This window comes from Aedes aegypti, chromosome 2, assembly GCF_002204515.2.
Source record: "Aedes aegypti strain LVP_AGWG chromosome 2, AaegL5.0 Primary Assembly, whole genome shotgun sequence".
NCBI lineage: Eukaryota > Metazoa > Arthropoda > Insecta > Diptera > Culicidae > Aedes > Aedes aegypti.
The window spans coordinates 214680344-214701097 of NC_035108.1; the positions used below are offsets into that span (position 1 = coordinate 214680344).

Consider the following 20754-nt stretch of genomic DNA (forward strand, 5'->3'; position numbering starts at 1 on the left):
TTATAAAGTAGACCTAACACAAAAGTTTTTAACTTTTATAAAACTCTAAATTGCTTAGAAATAAAGTGTTGCAAGTCACCCCGCATAGGTACATGTATATAAAAAATATTTTTATTAAAAAGTTGTGGCTACAATTTCGTAAAATAAAGTTCGTCATATTATCACTTATTAGTTATAGAAACAACATGTAGAGTATTACTTTTGTACATTAAATCTATCTCATGTTTTCAGGTAACGATTTTGAACCTCCATCAAGTATCAGTTTTCTAGACATTTAAAAGAATTATGTTTATTGTATGAACATATTTATAATAACAGTTTTAATCGTGGCTCCTACTTGAATTGTGAGTCACACGTATTGAAGCTCCGATTTAAAACGAATTGTCTATTGAAAATTCTGTTTTATAGTGAAATTTAGTTGTAAATTACAATGTGTTGCAAGTCACCCCGCCGTTGCAAGTCACCCCGTTTGACGGTATTTAAAAACGACCGAGTGTCCTTCAAATGAAATGTCGGTTCGACTAAATGTAATATGGGATGGTACACAAATTATGTCACGCTAAATTTCAATTTTTTTAACCCCCTCCCCCCATTTGTCACACTTTTTGTATGAGTCCTCCGAAAATTTTGTAAGGCTTGTCACGCTTGACTGGACCCCCTTCCCCCCTTAGAGCGTGACGTAATTTGTGCATGACCCCTATGCTTGCTAATGCAATCAAATATTTTCGACAAAATGTCCATTCGACGAAACATGCTTTCATCTAAATTGATCAAACTTTATAGATTCATTGATAATCTAGCAAACAAGAGCGATAAACGCGCAGCAAGACCAAGTTGAAGGTTGTGGATTCGAATCCCACCTGTCGAGGATTTTTACTCGACATCCCAGGTAGAGTATCTTTGTACATACTGCCACACGATATACACTTAGTTCATAACTGTGGAAGTGATCATAAAAACGCTAAACTGGACGTAACGCCTGATAGAAGAATATTATTGAAAAAAGGTTAGATTTTAGTATGGTTTGGTTAAACTAAAATTCGTAGTACTGATTCAAAATAAAAACAATAGATTTAAACTATTTAATGATGATACAAATATTCAATTGGTTCTATATCATCGTCATGTTTTTTTTTTTTTCACAGAAAGACATTCCAAGCAGTAATCAATTCGACGCACTGGAGTTGATAGATGAGTGCGAGGAAAAAGATCGCAACTATTCCAACGCGGAGTCGTCATCATCGCTATTGTCCAACAACGACAGTCGGTCGGCAGATTACGTGCACAATTCCGCCACACTTGCCATCGGTGAAGCCCGGCGAAGGCGCCGACGGGACAGCTACAACAATTCCAAGAAGGACAGCTGCGAAAACTTGGACACGATCGACCACATCAACGACAACGATGCGGTCGATGCAGTCAAAGTCACTTCTTCCGTGGACGAGCCCCGCATGGATGCATTTCGACAGCAGAAGAAAAAGAACAAAAAGAAAACACGCCCGGGTGATGAAGACGACACGAAGGACAAAGATGATAAGTTGGTCACGTGTCTGTACTACTCTTTAGTATGTTGGGATTGCAGCATCTCGTAGAGCAACGCTAATTGAAGAACACTGTTCTAGCTACTAAAAGACTACTTAACTGTTGCCCATTTTTATATGCATCTATTATACAAGAAGGCAAAGCTCACAGTATTTTTATACTGATACATTTTGATAACATTATTAGATTGGTAGACATCCATTAAATATTTTTAGTGGTAAGAAAAAATCCACTTTTAGGCAGTAAGCAAATTTATTAAATAAAACCTTTTTTAGAAAAACATTTTTTGCATTTACCTGTGAAAATGGTCCGTGATATCAAGTGAATTAGAATGGATGATATTGAGTGGAAGGTCTTTATTAAAGTCACTATAAGCTTTACAAGCTGTAGAAAATTTTCTTCTTAAACAAGTAATAAGCAATTCCATTCCAAAGGACAGTATTCCACAAGGCCTCGCACATTAGCATGAAATGAGTATTCATCAGTCCGATTCTCCAATGCCATGGAAGCATCTTATGGAAAATGGTGTGGCCTACATATAGGATTATTGCGTTCATTCCTGCGTATAAGAAGGGGTTTCCTGTCCACAATCTTTTCACATCAATTAACACAAAACAGATGAGCAACAGCACAAATGCCAGCGAAGCCGTAACCAGCACATAAGACAGCGACCAGAGATTCTTGTTGACCGGTATCCATCCATCATTTTTGCTGAACCCGCATAGGATTCCTCCGAGCAATCCTAGTACCGTTCCCCAAGCAGCCATTCTGCGAATTCGAGCCATCACCTCCGTATGGGTAAGTATCAGCACGCCACATTGCAGCCCGAGGAAAACCTGCAGTATCGTAGGCAGGCAGCCGAACGGCCCTTCCGGATCAAAAGCTTGCGCATCGTAAACGTATCGAGCCGTTGGATGTTGGTAAAGATGGTTGTTACCCAGAATTATGCGATCCAGATATCCGGTGATTCCTCCGGTACAGTTGGGATACATTGCCATCAGATGTTTGCCTCCAGGTCCGAAGTATCCGCTAAAACGAATTTTATGATCAACCATATTTGTGCACTCAATTTATGATTTTTTGAATTAGAGTTTATGTTTGGTTTTCCTGAATAAGGGATAAGATGATTCGATGCTTTGATTTTCTACAATATCATACACTGAAATGAATTTTATTGTAGAAACTACTGAATCCATGGTAAAATTAAGAACTGCACCAACGCATTTAAATCGACTACAATAATCTGTTAATTCTAGAAAGAAAATATATCCGGTTTATTTAACTACAGTTGCAGTATTTATGATAAAAAACATTATTGATTTGACAAGTTTGGCATTATACTTTTGACCACACTGTGTTGTACGGAGAGTGTCCCGGATTGTAATACAATGCTTTGAAGTGGGTGCTACTATGGACATGGTCACATTTATTGCACTGCTCAGTATTTGTACCAGATTGTAGTACACTTAACAGACTTTTGTAGTCGGTTGAAAATCGTTGGTGCAGTTCTTAATTCTACCATGGATTCGGTAGATTATACAACAAAATTTGTTAAGGTGTAGGGTGTTCTATGTGTTTTGGACAGAGCGTTACGCGTATATAATTTAACCACTTTCATTTGATTTTGCCGTAAATGGCCAAATTATAATACGCGTCCAAAATACTTTGATAACGCTATGTTGTATAGGTGTATTTTAATTAAGACAGCGCCCATTTATTACGTAACGCTACTACCATAACGTGCAAATGCTCTGGTTTGTTCAGTAATAACAGGCTACACACATGCATGATTACCAATGGTGTTTAAGGCGAGATCATAAATTAATTAAACCGAAAATATTTATGCCCGCCGTAGTGGAATATTTTATGTTTGATACGACGAATAATAGCACTTACGACGAAGTAGATCGAATCCCATGCGTCGTTACAGAAACTTTACAGATGACACCCACATATTTGCAAACATATATTTGAACTGCACGTTTTTTGAACTGCAAAACAGGAAAACATTGGTAATTACAATTCATAAGTTTCCCTTTTGTGTCACCGTAAAACGATCTTTGGCAATTCTGTTACCATCCATCCTAAACGGGAGTTGAAAAAAAATCGGCTGTAACTTATTTGTTTTTTAAAGAAAAAAATCTTTATAGGATGAGAATACGTTCGATGGTAATGCATTCGCAAATGTTTAAAAAATAATCGAAATTCGAAAAAATAAATAAAGATTGATCCATTCTCACGCCATCGAGAGAGTGGCATTGGATAAATGAAACTGGAATTGTTTTTTTTTTATAGATTTCTAGTTTATTGAACATTCTGATTGTACGTTGAACCAGAACCCAAAGTTTCATAATTTTCCGTGCCCTGGAACTTTTTTTAAAACACGGTTGAAGTTAGTATGGAAATCGTTTTTGAATCACCTCTCGGCTGATTTTACTACGGGACGAGATGTCATTATGTAAATTGAAATCTCATTGAGTCTATAGCTTGAAATCTTCATTAATCATTTATAATGTCAAAATTAAGATATTGAAGGGCAATATAATTATGTTATACTTAGAAAAATGTGTTCTTTCGATCGAACTACGAAAACCTGTAACTTATTCATCGCTAAACAACCCAATTGGTTTGCAATGAGAATAAAGCAAAAGAATCGTCCTTCATAATATAAATGATACTGCATTGCCCATCCCAACTAATAATTTTAGCGCTATAAGCCAATTTTGTTTTGTTTTCTGCAGTATAACAGTTGAATTGAAACACCAAACGCTGCAAAAAATGAAACCTGTCAAAAATAGAACGATTTGAGTTAATACAGCTGTAACGCAAACGATTAGCATATTAACGCTTTTGCTACTTTTACAAAGCAGTAACTCAACACCTTCAAGCAGCAACCTAATGTTGTCGCATAAAAGTCGCCATCAATAATCCGGCTGTTTCTATGCAATATGTTTTGTTATGCTGCTTAATATATAAATAAGAAGCGCTTTGTCGTTCGTTGTACATCGCACATACACATTGGCGTAGCCAGGATTTTTTCCTGGAGGGGGGGATAGGAGTGCCTAGCAAATATTTGGTATACCAAAGTAATGTCGCTCGCAATAATCTTGATTTTCACAAATTTCGTGCTTTGCATAAATTTGCGTTGATTTTATCTGTTTGTGATTTTGTCTCATATCTCTGCATATCAGTGATACTTGTAAATTGTCTTTGTCTAATCCAGTAAATCCTTCAAGTGTGCTTATTTTGCGCGGCGTGTGAGGTGAGACGAGTCGTATGAGATGACAATTGTCGACTCGCTCTCATTTGATTAACATTAGTTGTCTCACGTCACTCGCGGTGAGAGCGACTTGTCTCGACTCACACGGCGCGCAGCATAAGCACAAAGAATTCTTCCAAAAAACTCACGAGGAATATCCCTTTGCACTTCTTGCATGAACTTTTCAGGCATAGGGGATCTCTTGATGAACTATTTCCAAGCTTTTCCAGTGCATTCTCCAGTTTTCAATGTTTTTACTGAGTTCCTGCTGGGACTTCCACGGAACATCATTCCCGGGATTACTATTTATTATTTGACAGGTTTTTTCTTGGAGTTTCGTTAGGCTTTATAATCTGACCATAAAAGTTTTCAAAGAATCTGTATCAATTTGCTCAAAAGAATCTCTTAAATTTATTCCGAATTTTGAACCTGTTTTGAAATTTGTTCAGATATTTCTTCGGAAAATAATTTTATTGTATATTATTGCATGTTATTGAACCAGTCAAAAATTTCACCAGAAACCCGCTTGGATGGATTTCTAATTTTTCAAGATTTTCTACTTTAAGCAGCATTGTTAATTCTTCTGGGAATTTTTTAAAAGAAATTTTTCTACAGATTTACAATTCATTTTTGAGCTCCTCAAAAAATATTCTCCAGGATATCTCCAGGATCATCATCAGGTTCTAAAAATTACTCCATATTTTTTACCGATTTTTAACTGAAGGATCTTCTATAAAGAATATCTAAAACTCTATCCATTTGGCTCAAAAACTACTTCAGAAATACCTCAATACTTTTTAAGCGATATCTGCACAAATTACTCTACGACAGGCTTTGGGAAACTTAACGATCAATGACACAGTGCGCATCGTACCTTCGTGCTGTGCGTACACGAATTCTCTCTGCTCTTGGAAGTTTTCTTAAAAACTACCTAAAGCAATAAAACAGTACTTTTCAGTGCTACAAAAACAGTACTTTTCAGTACTTAAATTAAAAACGGTACTTTTCAGTGCTACTAAAACAGTACTTTTCAGTACTATTTTTTCTACTATTGATCCCTTTACGATCCTTGTTTGGACCCGTGCCTTCGATTTTTCGTTGGACCCGTTGGCGAAAGCTAGCGGTGGTAATCCTTCTTGGACACCGTCTAGGGAAAAAACCTCTCGAAGGTCACGTCTTTCTCGTTTATTAACTAAACATGGTATCAACAACAAACAAAAGGAAGGGTGAATCTCTGAACTCACTACTTCCTTCCAAAAAAGTGGGTTTTAAAACTGTCACTACACGTGGCAAGAATGGAAGAAAGGACGCTTCCCCGGAATGCGAAGTTTCTTCCAAGGGTGAAATGAATAATTGTATCGAAATGAGCAATCAGTTCGATGCTCTAGACAAATTTTCCGAACACCAAATCGAAGCAGCCTCTAGCCTAGGCTCTTTGATTCAAGTGAGGAAGCAAAGAGTGCCGCCTATCGTGGTCAGTTGTTCCGAATTTGCGGGATTTAGGCAGGAGATCTTGAACTCCATTAGGGGAATCAAGGTGTCCTTCCAAATCGCAAAGAAAGGAGACTGTCGCGTTTTGCCGGAAACTCTTAAAGATCGTGAACTTCTTCTCAAACATCTTGAAGAGAAGAAGCACAAATTTTTTACTTATGACGACAAAACTGAACGTTTGTTCAAAGTTGTCTTGAAAGGTCTCTCAAGTGACTATAAATCACCTGAAGAGATCAAAAATGGAATAAATGATTTACTTGGATTTTCCCCAGTCCAAGTAATCATTATGAAAAAGAGAACCCAATCTGGCATTGTTCGGAAAGGGCTTTCTCAAGAATTTTATTTAGTTCACTTTAACAAAAAAGAACTAAATAATATTAAAGCTTTAGAAAAAGCAAAACTTTTGTTTGATGTCCGTGTGACATGGGAACATTTCCAGAAACCTGGAGGAAATTACCAGAACCCCACTCAGTGCCGTCGGTGCCAAAAGTGGGGTCATGGTACAAAAAATTGTCGCATGGATGCTAAATGCATGATTTGCGGAGGTTCTTCTCACGCCAAAGACGTCTGTCCAGTGAAGGAAGATACCACCAAATTCATATGTTGTAATTGCGGGGCTAACCATAAGTCCAATTTTTGGAATTGTCCTTCACGCAAAAAGGTCATTGAGGCTCGTGCCAGGCAGATGAAAGATAATATCCGTTACGATAACGGTCGTTTCCGGAATTCGCCTGGTAGAGTATCGAACAATGCTCATTTTTCAGTTTACGATCGCTTGATCATGAATCATACCCATCAGGAAGATCATAATCATGCTCATTCACAAACTAATTTTATTCCGTCGGGTAGCCGTTAGAATCTTTCTATTTCGAATGTATCTACCCACGGTAAATCCTTTGCCGATATCGTAGCAGGAAATTCGAACTCCTCCCCTGTTCGATCCATGGGTACCCATTCTACTAGTTTCAAATCAAATGGAAAAAACCCTACCGCCACAGGTAACTCCGCTTCTTCGTCTACCGAAAATTCCAATGGGAAATCACATGACATGTCTGCCTCTGATTTTAATTTTCTAACTGAACAATTGAATCTAATGATTGATGCAATGTTCAAAGCCACCACTATGACTGAAGCAGTCCAAGTAGGTGTAAAATTTACAAATCAAATTGTTATTGGATTACGTTTTTCTAATGGATCCAAATAATAATTTAAATATTTTAAATTGGAATGCTCGTTCTCTGAATGGTAAAGAGGACGAGCTATTTAATTTTCTTACGGTTAATAACGTGCATATAGCAGTTATTACCGAAACGTATTTAAAACCTGGATCTAAACTCAAAAGAGATCCTAACTTTTTTGTTTATCGTAATGATCGACTTGATGGGGCATGTGGGGGAGTTGCAATCATCATTCATAGGCGTATAAAACATCAACTGTTTTCATCATTTGAAACTAAAGTTTTTGAAACTTTAGGTGTTTCTGTTGAAACACAGTTTGGTAAATATACTTTCATAGCTGCCTATTTGCCTTTTCAATGCTCTGGGCAGCAAGTTAATTTGCTCCAAACTGACTTGCGTAAATTGACTCGCAATAAGTCAAAATTTTTTGTCATTGGTGACTTTAATGCCAAACATCGATCATGGAATAATTCTCAAAGTAATTCCAACGGCAGAATTTTATTTGATGAGTGCTCTTCAGGATATTTCTCAATTCAATACCCTAAAAGCCCCACATGTTTTTCCTCTTCTAGAAATCCATCTACGTTTGATTTGGTCTTAACCGACTCTAGTCATCTTTGTAGCCAACTGATTACTCATGCTGATTTTGATTCTGATCATGTCCCTGTTACATTTCAAATATCCCAAGAAGCGATTCTCAATCCTATCAGCTCCACTTTCAATTATTTACGAGCCGACTGGAATATATATAAAACGTATGTTGACTCTAATCTTGATGTTAACATTTCTTTAGAAACTAAACTTGATATTGACAATGCTCTTGAATCTTTAACAAATTCCATTGTTGAAGCCCGGAGCATTGCAATTCCAAAATGTAAAATTTGAATCCGTGATTATAGACGATGATCTTAAACTCTTGATCCGTCTTAAAAACGTGAGGAGAAGGCAATTTCAACGCACTCGCGATCCTGCTATGAAAATTATATGGCAGGATTTGCAGAAAGAAATCAAGAAACGTTTTGCTCAATTAAGAAACAAAAATTTTGAAAATAAAATTTCTCAATTGGACCCTGGCTCTAAGCCCTTTTGGAAATTATCGAAAATCTTGAAAAAACCTCAGAAGCCAATACCGGCATTGAAAGAGGAAAACAAATTATTACTAACTAATTGCGAAAAAGCTCAAAAACTTGCTATGCAGTTTGAAAGTGCGCACAATTTTAATTTAGGACTTACTAGTCCAATTGAAAATCAAGTTACTCAGGAGTTCGAAAATATTCTCAATCAAGAGAACGTTTTCGAAAATGCCTGGGAGACTGATTTGGAAGAAGTGAGAACTATTATTAAAAAATTCAAAAACATGAAAGCTCCTGGCGATGATGGAATTTTCTACATCCTCATCAAGAAACTTCCAGAAAGTAGCTTATCATTTTTAGTTGATATATTTAACAAATGTTTTCAATTAGCATATTTTCCTGACAAATGGAAAAATGCTAAGCTTGTTCCAATTTTAAAACCAGACAAAAATCCTGCAGAAGCTTCTAGCTATCGTCCAATCAGTTTGCTTTCCTCCATCAGTAAACTTTTTGAAAAGGTTGTTTTGAACAGAATGATGGCCCACATCAACGAAAATTCAATTTTTGCCAATGAACAGTTCGGATTCCGCCATGGACATTCGACCACTCATCAACTTTTACGTGTAACAAATTTGATCCGTTCCAACAAATCTGAAGGCTATTCTACTGGTCTTGCTCTTCTAGACATAGAAAAAGCATTCGACAGTGTTTGGCATGAAGGTTTGATTGTAAAATTAAAAAACTTTAATTTTCCAACATACATTGTTAGAATAATTCAAAGTTATCTGTCAAATCGTACACTTCAGGTTAATTATCAGAACTCCAGATCTGAAAGACTTCCTGTAAGAGCTGGTGTTCCTCAAGGCAGCATTTTGGGACCAATATTATACAATATTTTCACATCTGACTTACCTGAGCTACCTCAGGGATGTCAAAAATCTTTGTTTGCGGATGACACAGGCCTCTCCGCCAAAGGACGAAGCCTGCGTGTCATCTGTAGTCGATTGCAAAAAAGTTTGGATATTTTTTCTTCATACTTGCAAAAATGGAAGATTTCTCCTAATGCTTCCAAAACTCAACTAATAATATTCCCACATAAACCAAAAGCTCTTTATTTGAAACCTTCAAGTAGACATGTTGTCACGATGAGAGGGGTTCCAATAAATTGGTCAGATGAAGTTAAGTATCTAGGGCTCATGCTAGATAAGAATTTAACTTTCAAAAATCACATTGAGGGCATTCAAGCCAAATGTAATAAATATGTAAAATGTCTCTATCCCCTTATTAATAGAAAATCAAAACTTTGTCTTAAGAACAAGCTGTTGATATTCAAACAAATTTTCAGGCCAGCCATGTTGTATGCTGTACCAATATGGACTAGCTGTTGTAATACCAGGAAGAAAGCTCTGCAGAGAATTCAAAATAAAATTTTGAAAATGATTCTGAGGCTTCCTCCCTGGTATAGTACCAATGAGTTACATAGAATATCCAATGTTGAAACATTGGAACAAATGTCAAATACAATCATTAATAATTTCAGGCAAAAATCGTTACAATCTTCTATTGCCACGATTAATGCGTTATATGTTTAGGTTAAGTTAGGTTAAGTATATTAAAAACATTTTTTTTTCTCTTATAAGCAGGTGACATCAACTCACCTGTAAAAAATAACTGAACTGCTACGGCAAATGAAATGTAATATGTTGTTAACAAAATGTTAATTAAATCTTAAATTTGTTTTACCAAATTAGGATGATAGTGTTGTCAAATAACACAGAACACCTAGATATAAGAAATGAATGTATGATTTCTCTGGATCCTGATGTTTTGGAAGGTTGGTGTCTTCGGAAGAGTTGTTCAGTAGCTCAAGGGCTGACACGTGATGGTCATTCTGATACGGAATTACGCCACCAGGCGGCGCTAGTGGGCATGGAATGTTTGTTTTGCGCATAGCTCAGTTGCCTGACCACTTAGAAAGATGGCGTCTTCGGCAAAGTTGCTCAGTATCACAAGGGCTAACATTATTTGAGCCGAAAGTTTCGAAATTTTGCCACTAGGCGGCGCTAGTGAGCAAAGAATTTTTGTTTTGCGCATAGCTCAGTAGCCTGACCACTTAGAAAGTTGGCGTCTTCGACAAAGTTGCTCAGTATCACAAGGGCTAACATTATTTGAGCCGAAAGTTTCAAAATTTTGCCACTAGACGGCGCTAGTGAGCAAGGAATATTTATTCCGTGGATAGCTCAGTAGTCTGACCACTTAGAAAGTTGGCGTCTTCGGCAAAGTTGCTCAGTATCACAAGGGCTAACATTATGTGAGCCGAAAGTTTCGAAATTTTGCCACGAGGCGGCGCTTGTGAGCAAAGAATTTTTGTTTTGCGCATAGCTCAGTAGCCTGATCACTTAGAAAGTTGGCGTCTTCGGCAAAGTTGCTCAGTATCACTAGGGCTAACATTATGTGAGCCGAAAGTTTCGAAATTTTGCCACTAGGCGGCGCTAGTGAGCAAAGAATTTTTGTCAACACTTGTGACATTCGCTGACCCACTCTCATTCGGATCAAGAAACAGAGGCGAATATTTTTTATTTTTTGTGCTATGTTTGCAACAAAAGGGGTGTGTGTCAATGGTCCAATAGATTATAAATAGGTTGTTAAAGGCAGCATTACCAGAAAATATGAAAGTTATTACCAATTTTATGTAAAATATAAGGCACCCGAATGGCTCGATACTGTTGCAGTCTGTGAGAGTTGCTGCTCTTGAACGCTATCGTGCCACGTACCAATCGAGAGAGTGAATGTTTACATTCATAAGGCTCTCCGAACGCGATGCGCCACGAACTGTTATGGTTTGCGAACTGTTACACTCTCCGAATATGGTTCAATCAGCTGATTCGGATCAAAATCCAAACACTGCTCTACGAATCACTTCATTATTTGTTTGATTTTTTGTTAACATTTTTGTTTGATTATTAAGTTGAAATTGAATTTGAGATAATACTTAATTCCTGTCGAGAAATTCATGAATTCACCATGGATTTTTTTTAACTTTCTGACCAAATTCCTGACGATGTACTTCACAGAAAATGCTTTGGTGTTTTTTAGGATTAACTACAATAAATCTTGAGCATTTTTATTTATTTATTTATTCCACATCTTCAACTTGTGAGTTGTACAGACTGTTGTATTAAAAGGGCCTTAATAACATAAAAAGAGAACTGCGAAATACCAAAAGACTAACACAAATCAACTTAACGACAAATATCAATAAGATTATGAAGTGTAGCAAATAACAATAACAAAACAACACAAATATCGCAAAAGTACATATTTATGGACTCCAAGCATTTTTTTTCTGCGGCATTCAAATTCACGAAATTCAATTCCGTTAGGCCATGTTGAGTTACACAAAGCCAAGTTCTTCCACCTGTCGTTCAGTGTGACTCTTTTACAATTGACATTGATTTATGTTAAAACGGCTTGAAATTTTAATGAAGGTTTTTGTATCTAACATCGTAGAAAAGGTTTTGCATGAACTCCGAAGCTTCATGATAGCATGGCGAGCAGATCAATCTAAAAACTATTTTATTTTTCCTCCTTTCCAAACAAACTTTTTCGGAGGGAATATTTTAACTATTGTGGTAGAACTTTAGAAGTTTAACGTGAAAATATTGGCGGTATTTTTCAAGAACATTGCCAAAGTTGTCTTATGGTAAAATTCATAATTAAAAAGATGGAGGAAATTTTTGCATTAGTTTAAAAATTTGTTTGTTGAAACCAGGCTTATAAAAATCCAGATTTGTTTTCTAAACTTTTATTTTTTTTAGATTTTTTAAAGTGTTGCTTTTTGGTGTATGATTGGTTTTTTGTGCGGTTGAAATTCCTTAAAAATGTGTTATGAATTAGACCTTGTTTTTGCCAATAATTACAGCTATCTTTATTCTAACTTTGCCTATTTATTTATTTGCCGACAGTTTTTTTTTATAATTTTTTTTAGGTATATTACACGGAGTTTCGGAGTTTCATATTTTTTTCTGAAAAGTTGAAATTTTAAGCTTTCATTCCATAAAAAAAGATTGGAGATCGGTTGAGTTGTGCAAAAGTTATGATTTTTTTTAAATAAAAAATCTATTCCACTGAGACCTACAGTGTGTGCCGATGAAAAATGACTGATTCTTTATTTTCAAAATAATATATCTCAAAAAAAACATACATTGCTGAAAATTTGACAGTATACGTATAATTTACTGTATTTTCAAAAAAAATGAGAACAGCAATAGCCTTTTTGGTCCCGAGGCCTTTAAAACACGAAAAAACGTAAGTTATTGATTTTTTCTTATGTAAAACATAAACAATTTTTGTGAAATTTTATATTTTTCTAGAAAAGTCAAAATCTTTTGCTTTCATTTTGCCCAAAAAAATGAAAATCGGTCAAGTGGTTCAAAAGTTATGATTATCGCGATTTTTCTTCAGACATTTGTAGTAAATTTCGACTGTTTTGTGACGATTTTGTTCGCTATATGGGTTTTTGAAGAGCTCTGAATAAATCTATAAATGAATTTAAAAAAAATCCTTGACTTCAGAATTGTGATTCATGAAATAAGATCTGAATCTGAAAGTAAATCTTAGTAAAGCTGAATTTGCGTAAAGTTTCAATGCATTTGAATGCAAAATAGTTAAACACACTACATTTCAGCACAAAGTTTGTGATATGTCATAAATCAAAAAATGAACATAATGTCCGATACGCCAATGAATTCAAATACTACACACGATACAAATTAATGAAATTCTTTTTTTTGCGAAGACTAGGATAAGTTCATTGAGTCTTCCTTGATCATATTACAATATCCACAGCTATTAGACAAAGCCTTGCGAAGCTGCAGGGGCTCAAATCCAGGATTATTTTAGGCTATTTTTTCTGATACACGATAAAATTTTGATTTAATTGGTTTGATATGACCAACGTAATCAATATAATAAAGCATCATTCAACAGCATCAACCACCGAAGATGTATTAAATTTAAATTCCAACCGCTCCGAATACCTCAACAGAAGTGCTATACAATCAACATCAATCGATACTAAAGCTCTCTCATTGATAAATATTTACGTCGAAAATGTGCTTTTCAAAAGAACACTTCCGAAATATTTCCGATTGATCCTGAATGAAATGTTAAAAAGGTACGTCGGTAATGGAGCACATAAACCATACGAGAAGGAATTATCGCTTTGTGTCTGTGAATGACACAATTTGCGCTTGATAAAGGATTTACGGTACACATGCACTGCCGTGAATCGCAAGTCAGTCCCATCTGCATTTTCGTCAAAAATGAGTTGAGCTCAGTTTTCAACATATCTTCCAATGCTCTTTCAGCTGCACTAATGAGATAAAATGTTTTGTTCAGCAAAATAGAAAAAAAAACAGCAAGTCAAATTGTCCCATAATGAAAAGTAACCACATGTCAGTCCCACTACAGATTACCGCACCGTGTAACACAAAAATGAACCGTCTTTTGATTATCTTTATCTTTTTCTTCTTCTTCTTTCTGGCGTTACGTCCCCACTGGGACAGAGCCTGATTATCTTTATGGGGGACGGACCTGGTGTAGTGGTTAGAACACTCGCCTCTCACGCCGAGGACCTGGGATCGAATCCCATTCCCGACATAGTCACTTATGACGTAAAAAGTTATAGTGACGACTTCCTTCGGAAGGGAAGTAAAGCCGTTGGTCCCGAGATGAACTAGCCCAGGGCTAAAAATCTCTTTAATACAGTCAAACTAACCAAACCAACCTATCTTTATATTTTTCTTGAAAAGATATCGTAGTGAAAAGCAAATTCTGAAAGTTTCATTAATATTTGATCATGTTCAAATTCTCTGGAAGTTTTTGAATAATCGTATGGAAAACGAGTTTAAAAACTTCACAGCCCATTTTCTCAATGCCTACTTTTTACAGATGGGACTGACTTGCGATACACGGCAGTGCAGAAACTGCCTAGTGGGAAGCAATTTAATGGAAGGGGCACGAGCAGCACGATGAATTTTGATAGACATCCAACAGCTTCGTGGAAAAAGACTATTTTCATAAGTATAATCTGATCCAATCCTTTCCTACATCACTCTACTATAAGTGGTTGAGAGAATTATTTAGAATAGCCCGTTTAGTAAATGAATAGGTTTTGAGGATTACTTGTGTTCTATTTATAATTAAATCCAATTGTGTGACTTACACAGGTTTACAAACAGGGGACACCGGCACATCATTTTCAAATTTTTAACTTTTTTTTTCAATTAAATTTTGTCAAACATTCGATATTATTATTTGATTTCAGTGATACGATTTGCTTTTTTCATGAATATTAATAAAAGATTTTTTTCTGAAAAATCAATAACGATAAAGAGCGCCTTACGGTGCTTGAAACGTTAATCAAATGAGAGAACCCAGCTTCAGCTATAGAAATAGCGTTTAACTGGCAAAAATTTGAAAAAGTTGATACATTTTGTAAAATAAAATGGTTTTGGGCAGTTTTTGCTAAATAACCTGGTCAAAGCAATTTTTTAATTGAATGTGTAAAATATAACTAAGTTAGCTACAAATTCACGTCAAAGATTCGGAATCAGTTGAGTTTTTATGAAGTTATGGTCAAACAGAGATGATATTTTTAGTAGAATGAGGAAAAATTTTGGATTTATTTCGAAGATAATGATGCTAGAAGCATTAAAATTGATTAAAAAATAACAAAGTTCCTATTTTATAACTCAGCAGCATAGTTGGTAAAGCACTTGTCTAGCATACAAGATTCGTGAGTTCGAATCCCACCTGAGCACGAGAAGTTTTTTCATAATTTCACTCATAATTTATCCACCTTTACCACGCGTAATGAGTTAATTAATTTAAAAACCATGCGGATTGGATTACCGAACAATTCAATATGTGTCAATATATTCCACTTCCAGGGGCCTTCCTTAGCCGAGTGGTTAGAGTTCGCGGCTACAAAGCAAAACCATGCTGAAGGTGTCTGGGTTCGATTCTCGGTCAGCCCAGGAATGGAATTTTCCTTGACTTCCCTGGACATAGTGTATCATCGTACCTGCTACGTATGAGAAAATGGCAACTCAGGCAAAGAAATCTCTCAGTTAATAACTGTGGAAGTGCTCATAAGAACACTAAGCTGAGTAGCCGGATCTGTCCCAGTGGGAACGTTAATTCCGAGAAGAAGAGACAATATATTTTACTCTTTATCTATCACACCTAAACCATTCGTTCATTGCAATCGCTAGAACCAGATATGACCCAGAAACCGTTTCTCTAGACTTTCCCCATGATGTATCGCTTGTTTTCTATAATATTAAATTGATTCCAATTTATAAAATGTATGATAGCTCACATTTCATAAATAAACTTCATCTTAAGGCCGCACGGGACGTCGTTATAATCTCACAATCCATTTGGGGAAGCAAATCTGAAGTACCACTCCATATATTGATGTGAAAAATTTATCTTATGATTCCATATAGGTAGTGCACAACCCATTTAATTTTCAGCTTTATCGGTTCACTAAAACTCGAGATTTGCTTCTGCAAAATTTTGATGATAATTGTTAGAGTGAGACAAAAGATAGGGAAAATAACACGGATTCCCGCGTTACCTTCAAAATTTCCATAATGCACAGGAACCATGAGGGAATTCAGCAAAAAATGGTAGAAAGACAGCTTATAAATAACAGCCAGTGAGAAAGAAAACGTAGACGGATTTACAAATGAAGGGTAAATTCAAAGTGAGTGTAGTTAACTATTAAAATCTAAGTATTCAGTTACCTTGGACATCCAGGAGCAGCGACCAAAAACATTATCAGCAAATATATGAAAACAATAGCACCCATAATGATCCAATGCTTCCACAAACGTAGAATATCTACATTCAACCGGGCTAATCTGCCTTGGAACTCAATACTCTCACTGTAACAATATAGGTGTATCGCAGAAACTACGAAATACGCCACTCCAAACCTCTGCAGCACTCCAAACAAACGCAAATTTGCCACTTGAGGACCGTTGATCGAATTCAAACACAAACCAATGCAGAACAGCTTAAATGACCTCTAAAATGTACATTTTTTAGTGTGCTTATTTTATCCTTACCCTAATTATTGCACTCACCACAGCGACGTTGGCGAGAATTGTTTTGCGAGGGATGTTTCGCGATACTTGTGAACGCAAAGAAATCGGAATGCACACACCCATTATGAACAAAAACCATGGAAACACAAGATCGGCCACGTGCAGACCGTTCCAGGTGGCATGTTCGATCCACCAGTAATGGCCTCCGCCACTGTTGACGAAAATCATTAGCATGATGGCGATTCCGCGAAATGTATCCAAGCTTTGAAGCCGAGTTTTCCGAGGTTCAACAGGGTGGCCACTACTGGAGGGACTGGCCGCAGCAAGGGGTGCCTCGCGTGCACTTGCTCGATGGTAGAATTTGAAACCACATTTCAAAACTATAATTAAAACTAGGGCCATGAGCGTTATCGTGAGGAAGGCTGGAAACAAAGCGAGCAAATGTGAGATTATGTTGTGGGTGCGGTATGTTAGTGTAGTTTTGTTTTAGGATATCATTAGGTGCATAGTTATGGTACACAGACAGAGTTTTCACGATAACATAACGCTTAATTGTGGAAAAGTATAGACTATTGATCGGATTCTAACGACTGATTCGATTCGGTCAATCTGGTTTACTAAATGCTAACAAGCCTGCCCAACCTTTTCGGCTCTTTTCCGACATAAATGATTGGTGTGATTGTGATTATAGTACGATATGAAACATTTTTACCTTGAATGAAAGCTTGGTATTGCGTCTGATTAATCCATGTATAAAATTCGACTTATCCATTGAACTCTTGCTTTGATGCATTTAAGTCAAAAATTTGATGCGGCTTGCGGGCCGGAATATGGATTTACCTTTACCTGCATCGCAATCATATAATTTGAAATAAATTTGAATTCATTTATATCATTCAAGCCTTCATTAAAGGTAAAAGTTTGTCAGATCGGACCATTATTGCGAATGCGCCAACCACTTATGTTGAAAAAGAGCCAACAAGTTTGAGCAGCCCTGCTCAACCGTTTCGATTCATATTACGAATAGCTTCAAATTCCGGACACTCTAATTCCTATTGGAACGTAACTCTTTAGTGGTTTGACGATTTCAATTGTACATTAGACTTTTATATTTATGATTTAATTGAGCTGTGCGAAATTTGAATCAAAGTGTCCGAAATATGAGGTAAAAGTATGGAAGTGTCCGAAATAAGAATCATGAAATTAGCACACATTTATATTTATTTAAAATTATCCATGTTGCGGAATCAAAATCTTCATCCACCAATCGGAAGTTGAATGTTTTCGAAAACGTAGAGGAATCATTCATAATGATTTATTGTATATGCTCTATGAAGAGTTATACTTCACTTCACTTAAGTCGGTATAACTTAATATTTTCTGTTGATTTTTCGATTGATGACAAATATCCTTTCAATTTGACGATTGTTGTCGAGCTATAATTTTGTGAAATACTCATAGCTTTTCACATGTCCTGGTATTGAATATGGAATTTCTCTTATTCTAAACCTAGGAGAGACACACAGAAACTACACACGAAATGGTGTTCAGACAGACCGAACCAGGTGATTTTGGAAAATGCCGATTTTAACACTTTCCAAATGACAATATTTACAACATAATGATAATAATTTTAAAAAATGTACTAATAGTTCAATTCAATTGTATCCTAGACATATCAAATACAAATAAAAATACTTATATTTATCGAAACAATGTCCCGAAAACATTATCCAGTCAACAAATCTCCACCTACTTCTACCAACTGTCACAGTAATTTAAAATGCCATGTTCACACTCTTAATTAATAACTCTCTGTATCGAAGAGATAGAGTCATGACTTCTTCAACGAAAACGATCGGTATGACATGTGTCATCTCTTTACAGTATTTATTTGGTTGTTAATCCCACTAAAAAGCAGAGGTAAATATATGAGCTTTGTTTTCTTCAGCAAAGTTCAGGCAACACAAAATTATCAAGTATGTTGATCGGGCTGAAATTTTCATAAACAAGTTTAAATTAACTCATTCCAAATACAATCTGTTAAGTTATAAAAGCAAATTGTCAGTTCTGTGAAATATGGCTACATTTTCAGTTTATTTATTTTTTAACAATTAATATTGCTAATAACTATTATTCTGCCCTTCTACGCCTACTTGTCCTATGTTCTACACACTTAAAAAAATTACGGATTACGGTGAAATTTCTCTGTAATCTCAACAGCTGAAGGTTCGGTAAAAAATCACCGAACAATCCGTAAAATCTTTGAACGAAATCATAAAGAAAAAACAAGAAAATGGTTTGACGGGATTCGAACTCCCGACCTATCGATCAGGAAGCTTGCTACCACTAAGCCAGCTAAAACTGAAATAAAAAGAAGCTCAAGCCTGCTAGAGCGGCTGTCACACGATTTCACAGCAGATCGGTGAAAATAATGCTGTTACCGAACTGTTCGTTAGTATTTCACAGGGTTACAGTAGAATTGTTTGTTTCACGGATTTTTTTCCGGTAAAATAAGAGATTTCACGGATTTTCTTCGGTAAATTCGTTGATTTCACGGATTTTGTCGGTAAAATAGTAGATTTCACAGGAAAATTTGTATTTTTGTTGTTTACAGTTCAAATTCGGTGATTTATTTCACAGGATACTGCAATTTATTTTAAGTGTGTATGTAAACCTTATGGACCGCGGGACAAATATGCGTAAACGGCAAAATTGTGTCAATTTTATCAAATTTTCAGGTACTATTGCTTGGCTGTAATTTTCAGATCAATCTGAATACTAGGAACCAAAATCTAAGCTTCAAATTGACGAATTGGTATGAAAAATGGAAAAAACCTACTTAACTTTATCGAGTACTGTATGTCATAAAAAACATAGATATTTTCTAGTACAACCATAAACAACATGTTCCAACATAAATTGTATCTCAAAATTAATATTAACTAAAATGAATATTCCAAACAATCAGTCTCTGTACCAATAACTTTACATCTAATCTCTATCATACTTTCCAACTTACGCAAATAAATGTTGACCGGCGTTTTGGCAGTTTCCAGTGAGCAAAAGCGTTGAACATTATCGTCCACCGTCAAGTCGTAAACACCGAATTCACCCAAATTGGCATCAAATTGGCACACAAAAGACCTTTTGCAAAATAATAAATTTGGCGTTGAGCGAAAAATGTGCCTTTAAATTCAATATATAATATTTACTCATTATCGAATGCATATTTTCCAACGTTCTTATCGAAAATTTTGAAACCCAGCTTCCGCGATACATCCACTTTGAATACATTGGCATCGGCGTTCGTCGGTTTGATTTCGCGAATCTTCGTATAGGGGCACTACAAAACAATAAAGGTTCGGACGATGATAATATTGATAAGCATTCAAATTACACTAAATTGGCTCTTACCTTATCACATTCCTCCGATAGTGAGTAGAGAAAATAACTTCGTAAACCACCCACAGTAGCATTGATGAAAGCTTCATCTACCCCTAATGACCACAAATCTAATCCTCGGAAATAATGCTCCGTATACTCAATCATCCTGCTGCAGTATCAGAATGGAACTGTCCACAAGCTCATCCTTTCAAGAGACGAATTCATATAATACCCTCCCCCACACTATCAAGTTGAACATAGGCAATCTGACCGAGAAGAAAGTGCGGACGGTGATCAAAAATCGTAAAACCACTTTCTGTTCGTTTGCCTGCCTGCCTTGAAATACATTTTTGCAAACAACACAGTGAAATTGTCGTTTGCAAGCAGCTGAATGAACGTTGTACTCATTCATCCGCCAATACACGTATCACCACTTTTCATAGCTGAACTGTGTCGATGTGGGAAAAATTCGTACGATTCAGCTGTGGTTGAGCTTGGAACAGAGGTATGAGCAACGGAGCAAGCGCAATATTGTGTGGGTGTGCTTACCACATGAAATAAGCTTTATGAATGAACAGATCCTTGGCACTGCACCCAAACTAGACATGCATAGGATGCCACTGCATTTTGTGCAAAAAGAAATTAACCTTGTGTAAGAATTCAAACAGCCAAAATATAAAAACACTTACAAAACTAGAACTTAACAG

The 20754-nt window shown here is 36.1% G+C and overlaps 3 protein-coding genes across 9 annotated transcripts in view; 1 reads left to right on the forward strand and 2 right to left on the reverse strand.

The window, feature by feature from the left end:
• LOC5567497 overlaps positions 1 to 1822 on the forward strand; it is a 59158-nt gene extending 57336 nt beyond the window's left edge. For both annotated transcript variants that reach the window (XM_021843943.1, XM_021843942.1), the window contains exon 4: positions 1146 to 1822. In XM_021843943.1, the coding sequence (XP_021699635.1) occupies positions 1146 to 1592 (447 nt within the window). In that variant the 3' untranslated portion in view covers positions 1593 to 1822. The remainder of the gene's footprint in view (positions 1 to 1145) is intronic.
• Positions 1 to 20754, reverse strand: part of LOC5574477 (tyrosine-protein kinase receptor torso) — a 198415-nt gene that overhangs the window by 113611 nt on the left and 64050 nt on the right. The gene's annotated exons all lie outside the window — the stretch shown is intronic.
• LOC5567477 (heparan-alpha-glucosaminide N-acetyltransferase) lies at positions 1884 to 20437 on the reverse strand. Its single transcript, XM_001657400.2, has 6 exons — positions 20078 to 20437; positions 19876 to 20006; positions 19683 to 19807; positions 16700 to 17082; positions 16358 to 16641; positions 1884 to 2571 (listed from the first exon to the last, which is right to left on the reverse strand). The coding sequence occupies exons 1-6, from the start codon at positions 20210 to 20212 to the stop codon at positions 1920 to 1922; spliced, it is 1710 nt and encodes a 569-aa protein (XP_001657450.1). The 5' UTR covers positions 20213 to 20437; the 3' UTR covers positions 1884 to 1919.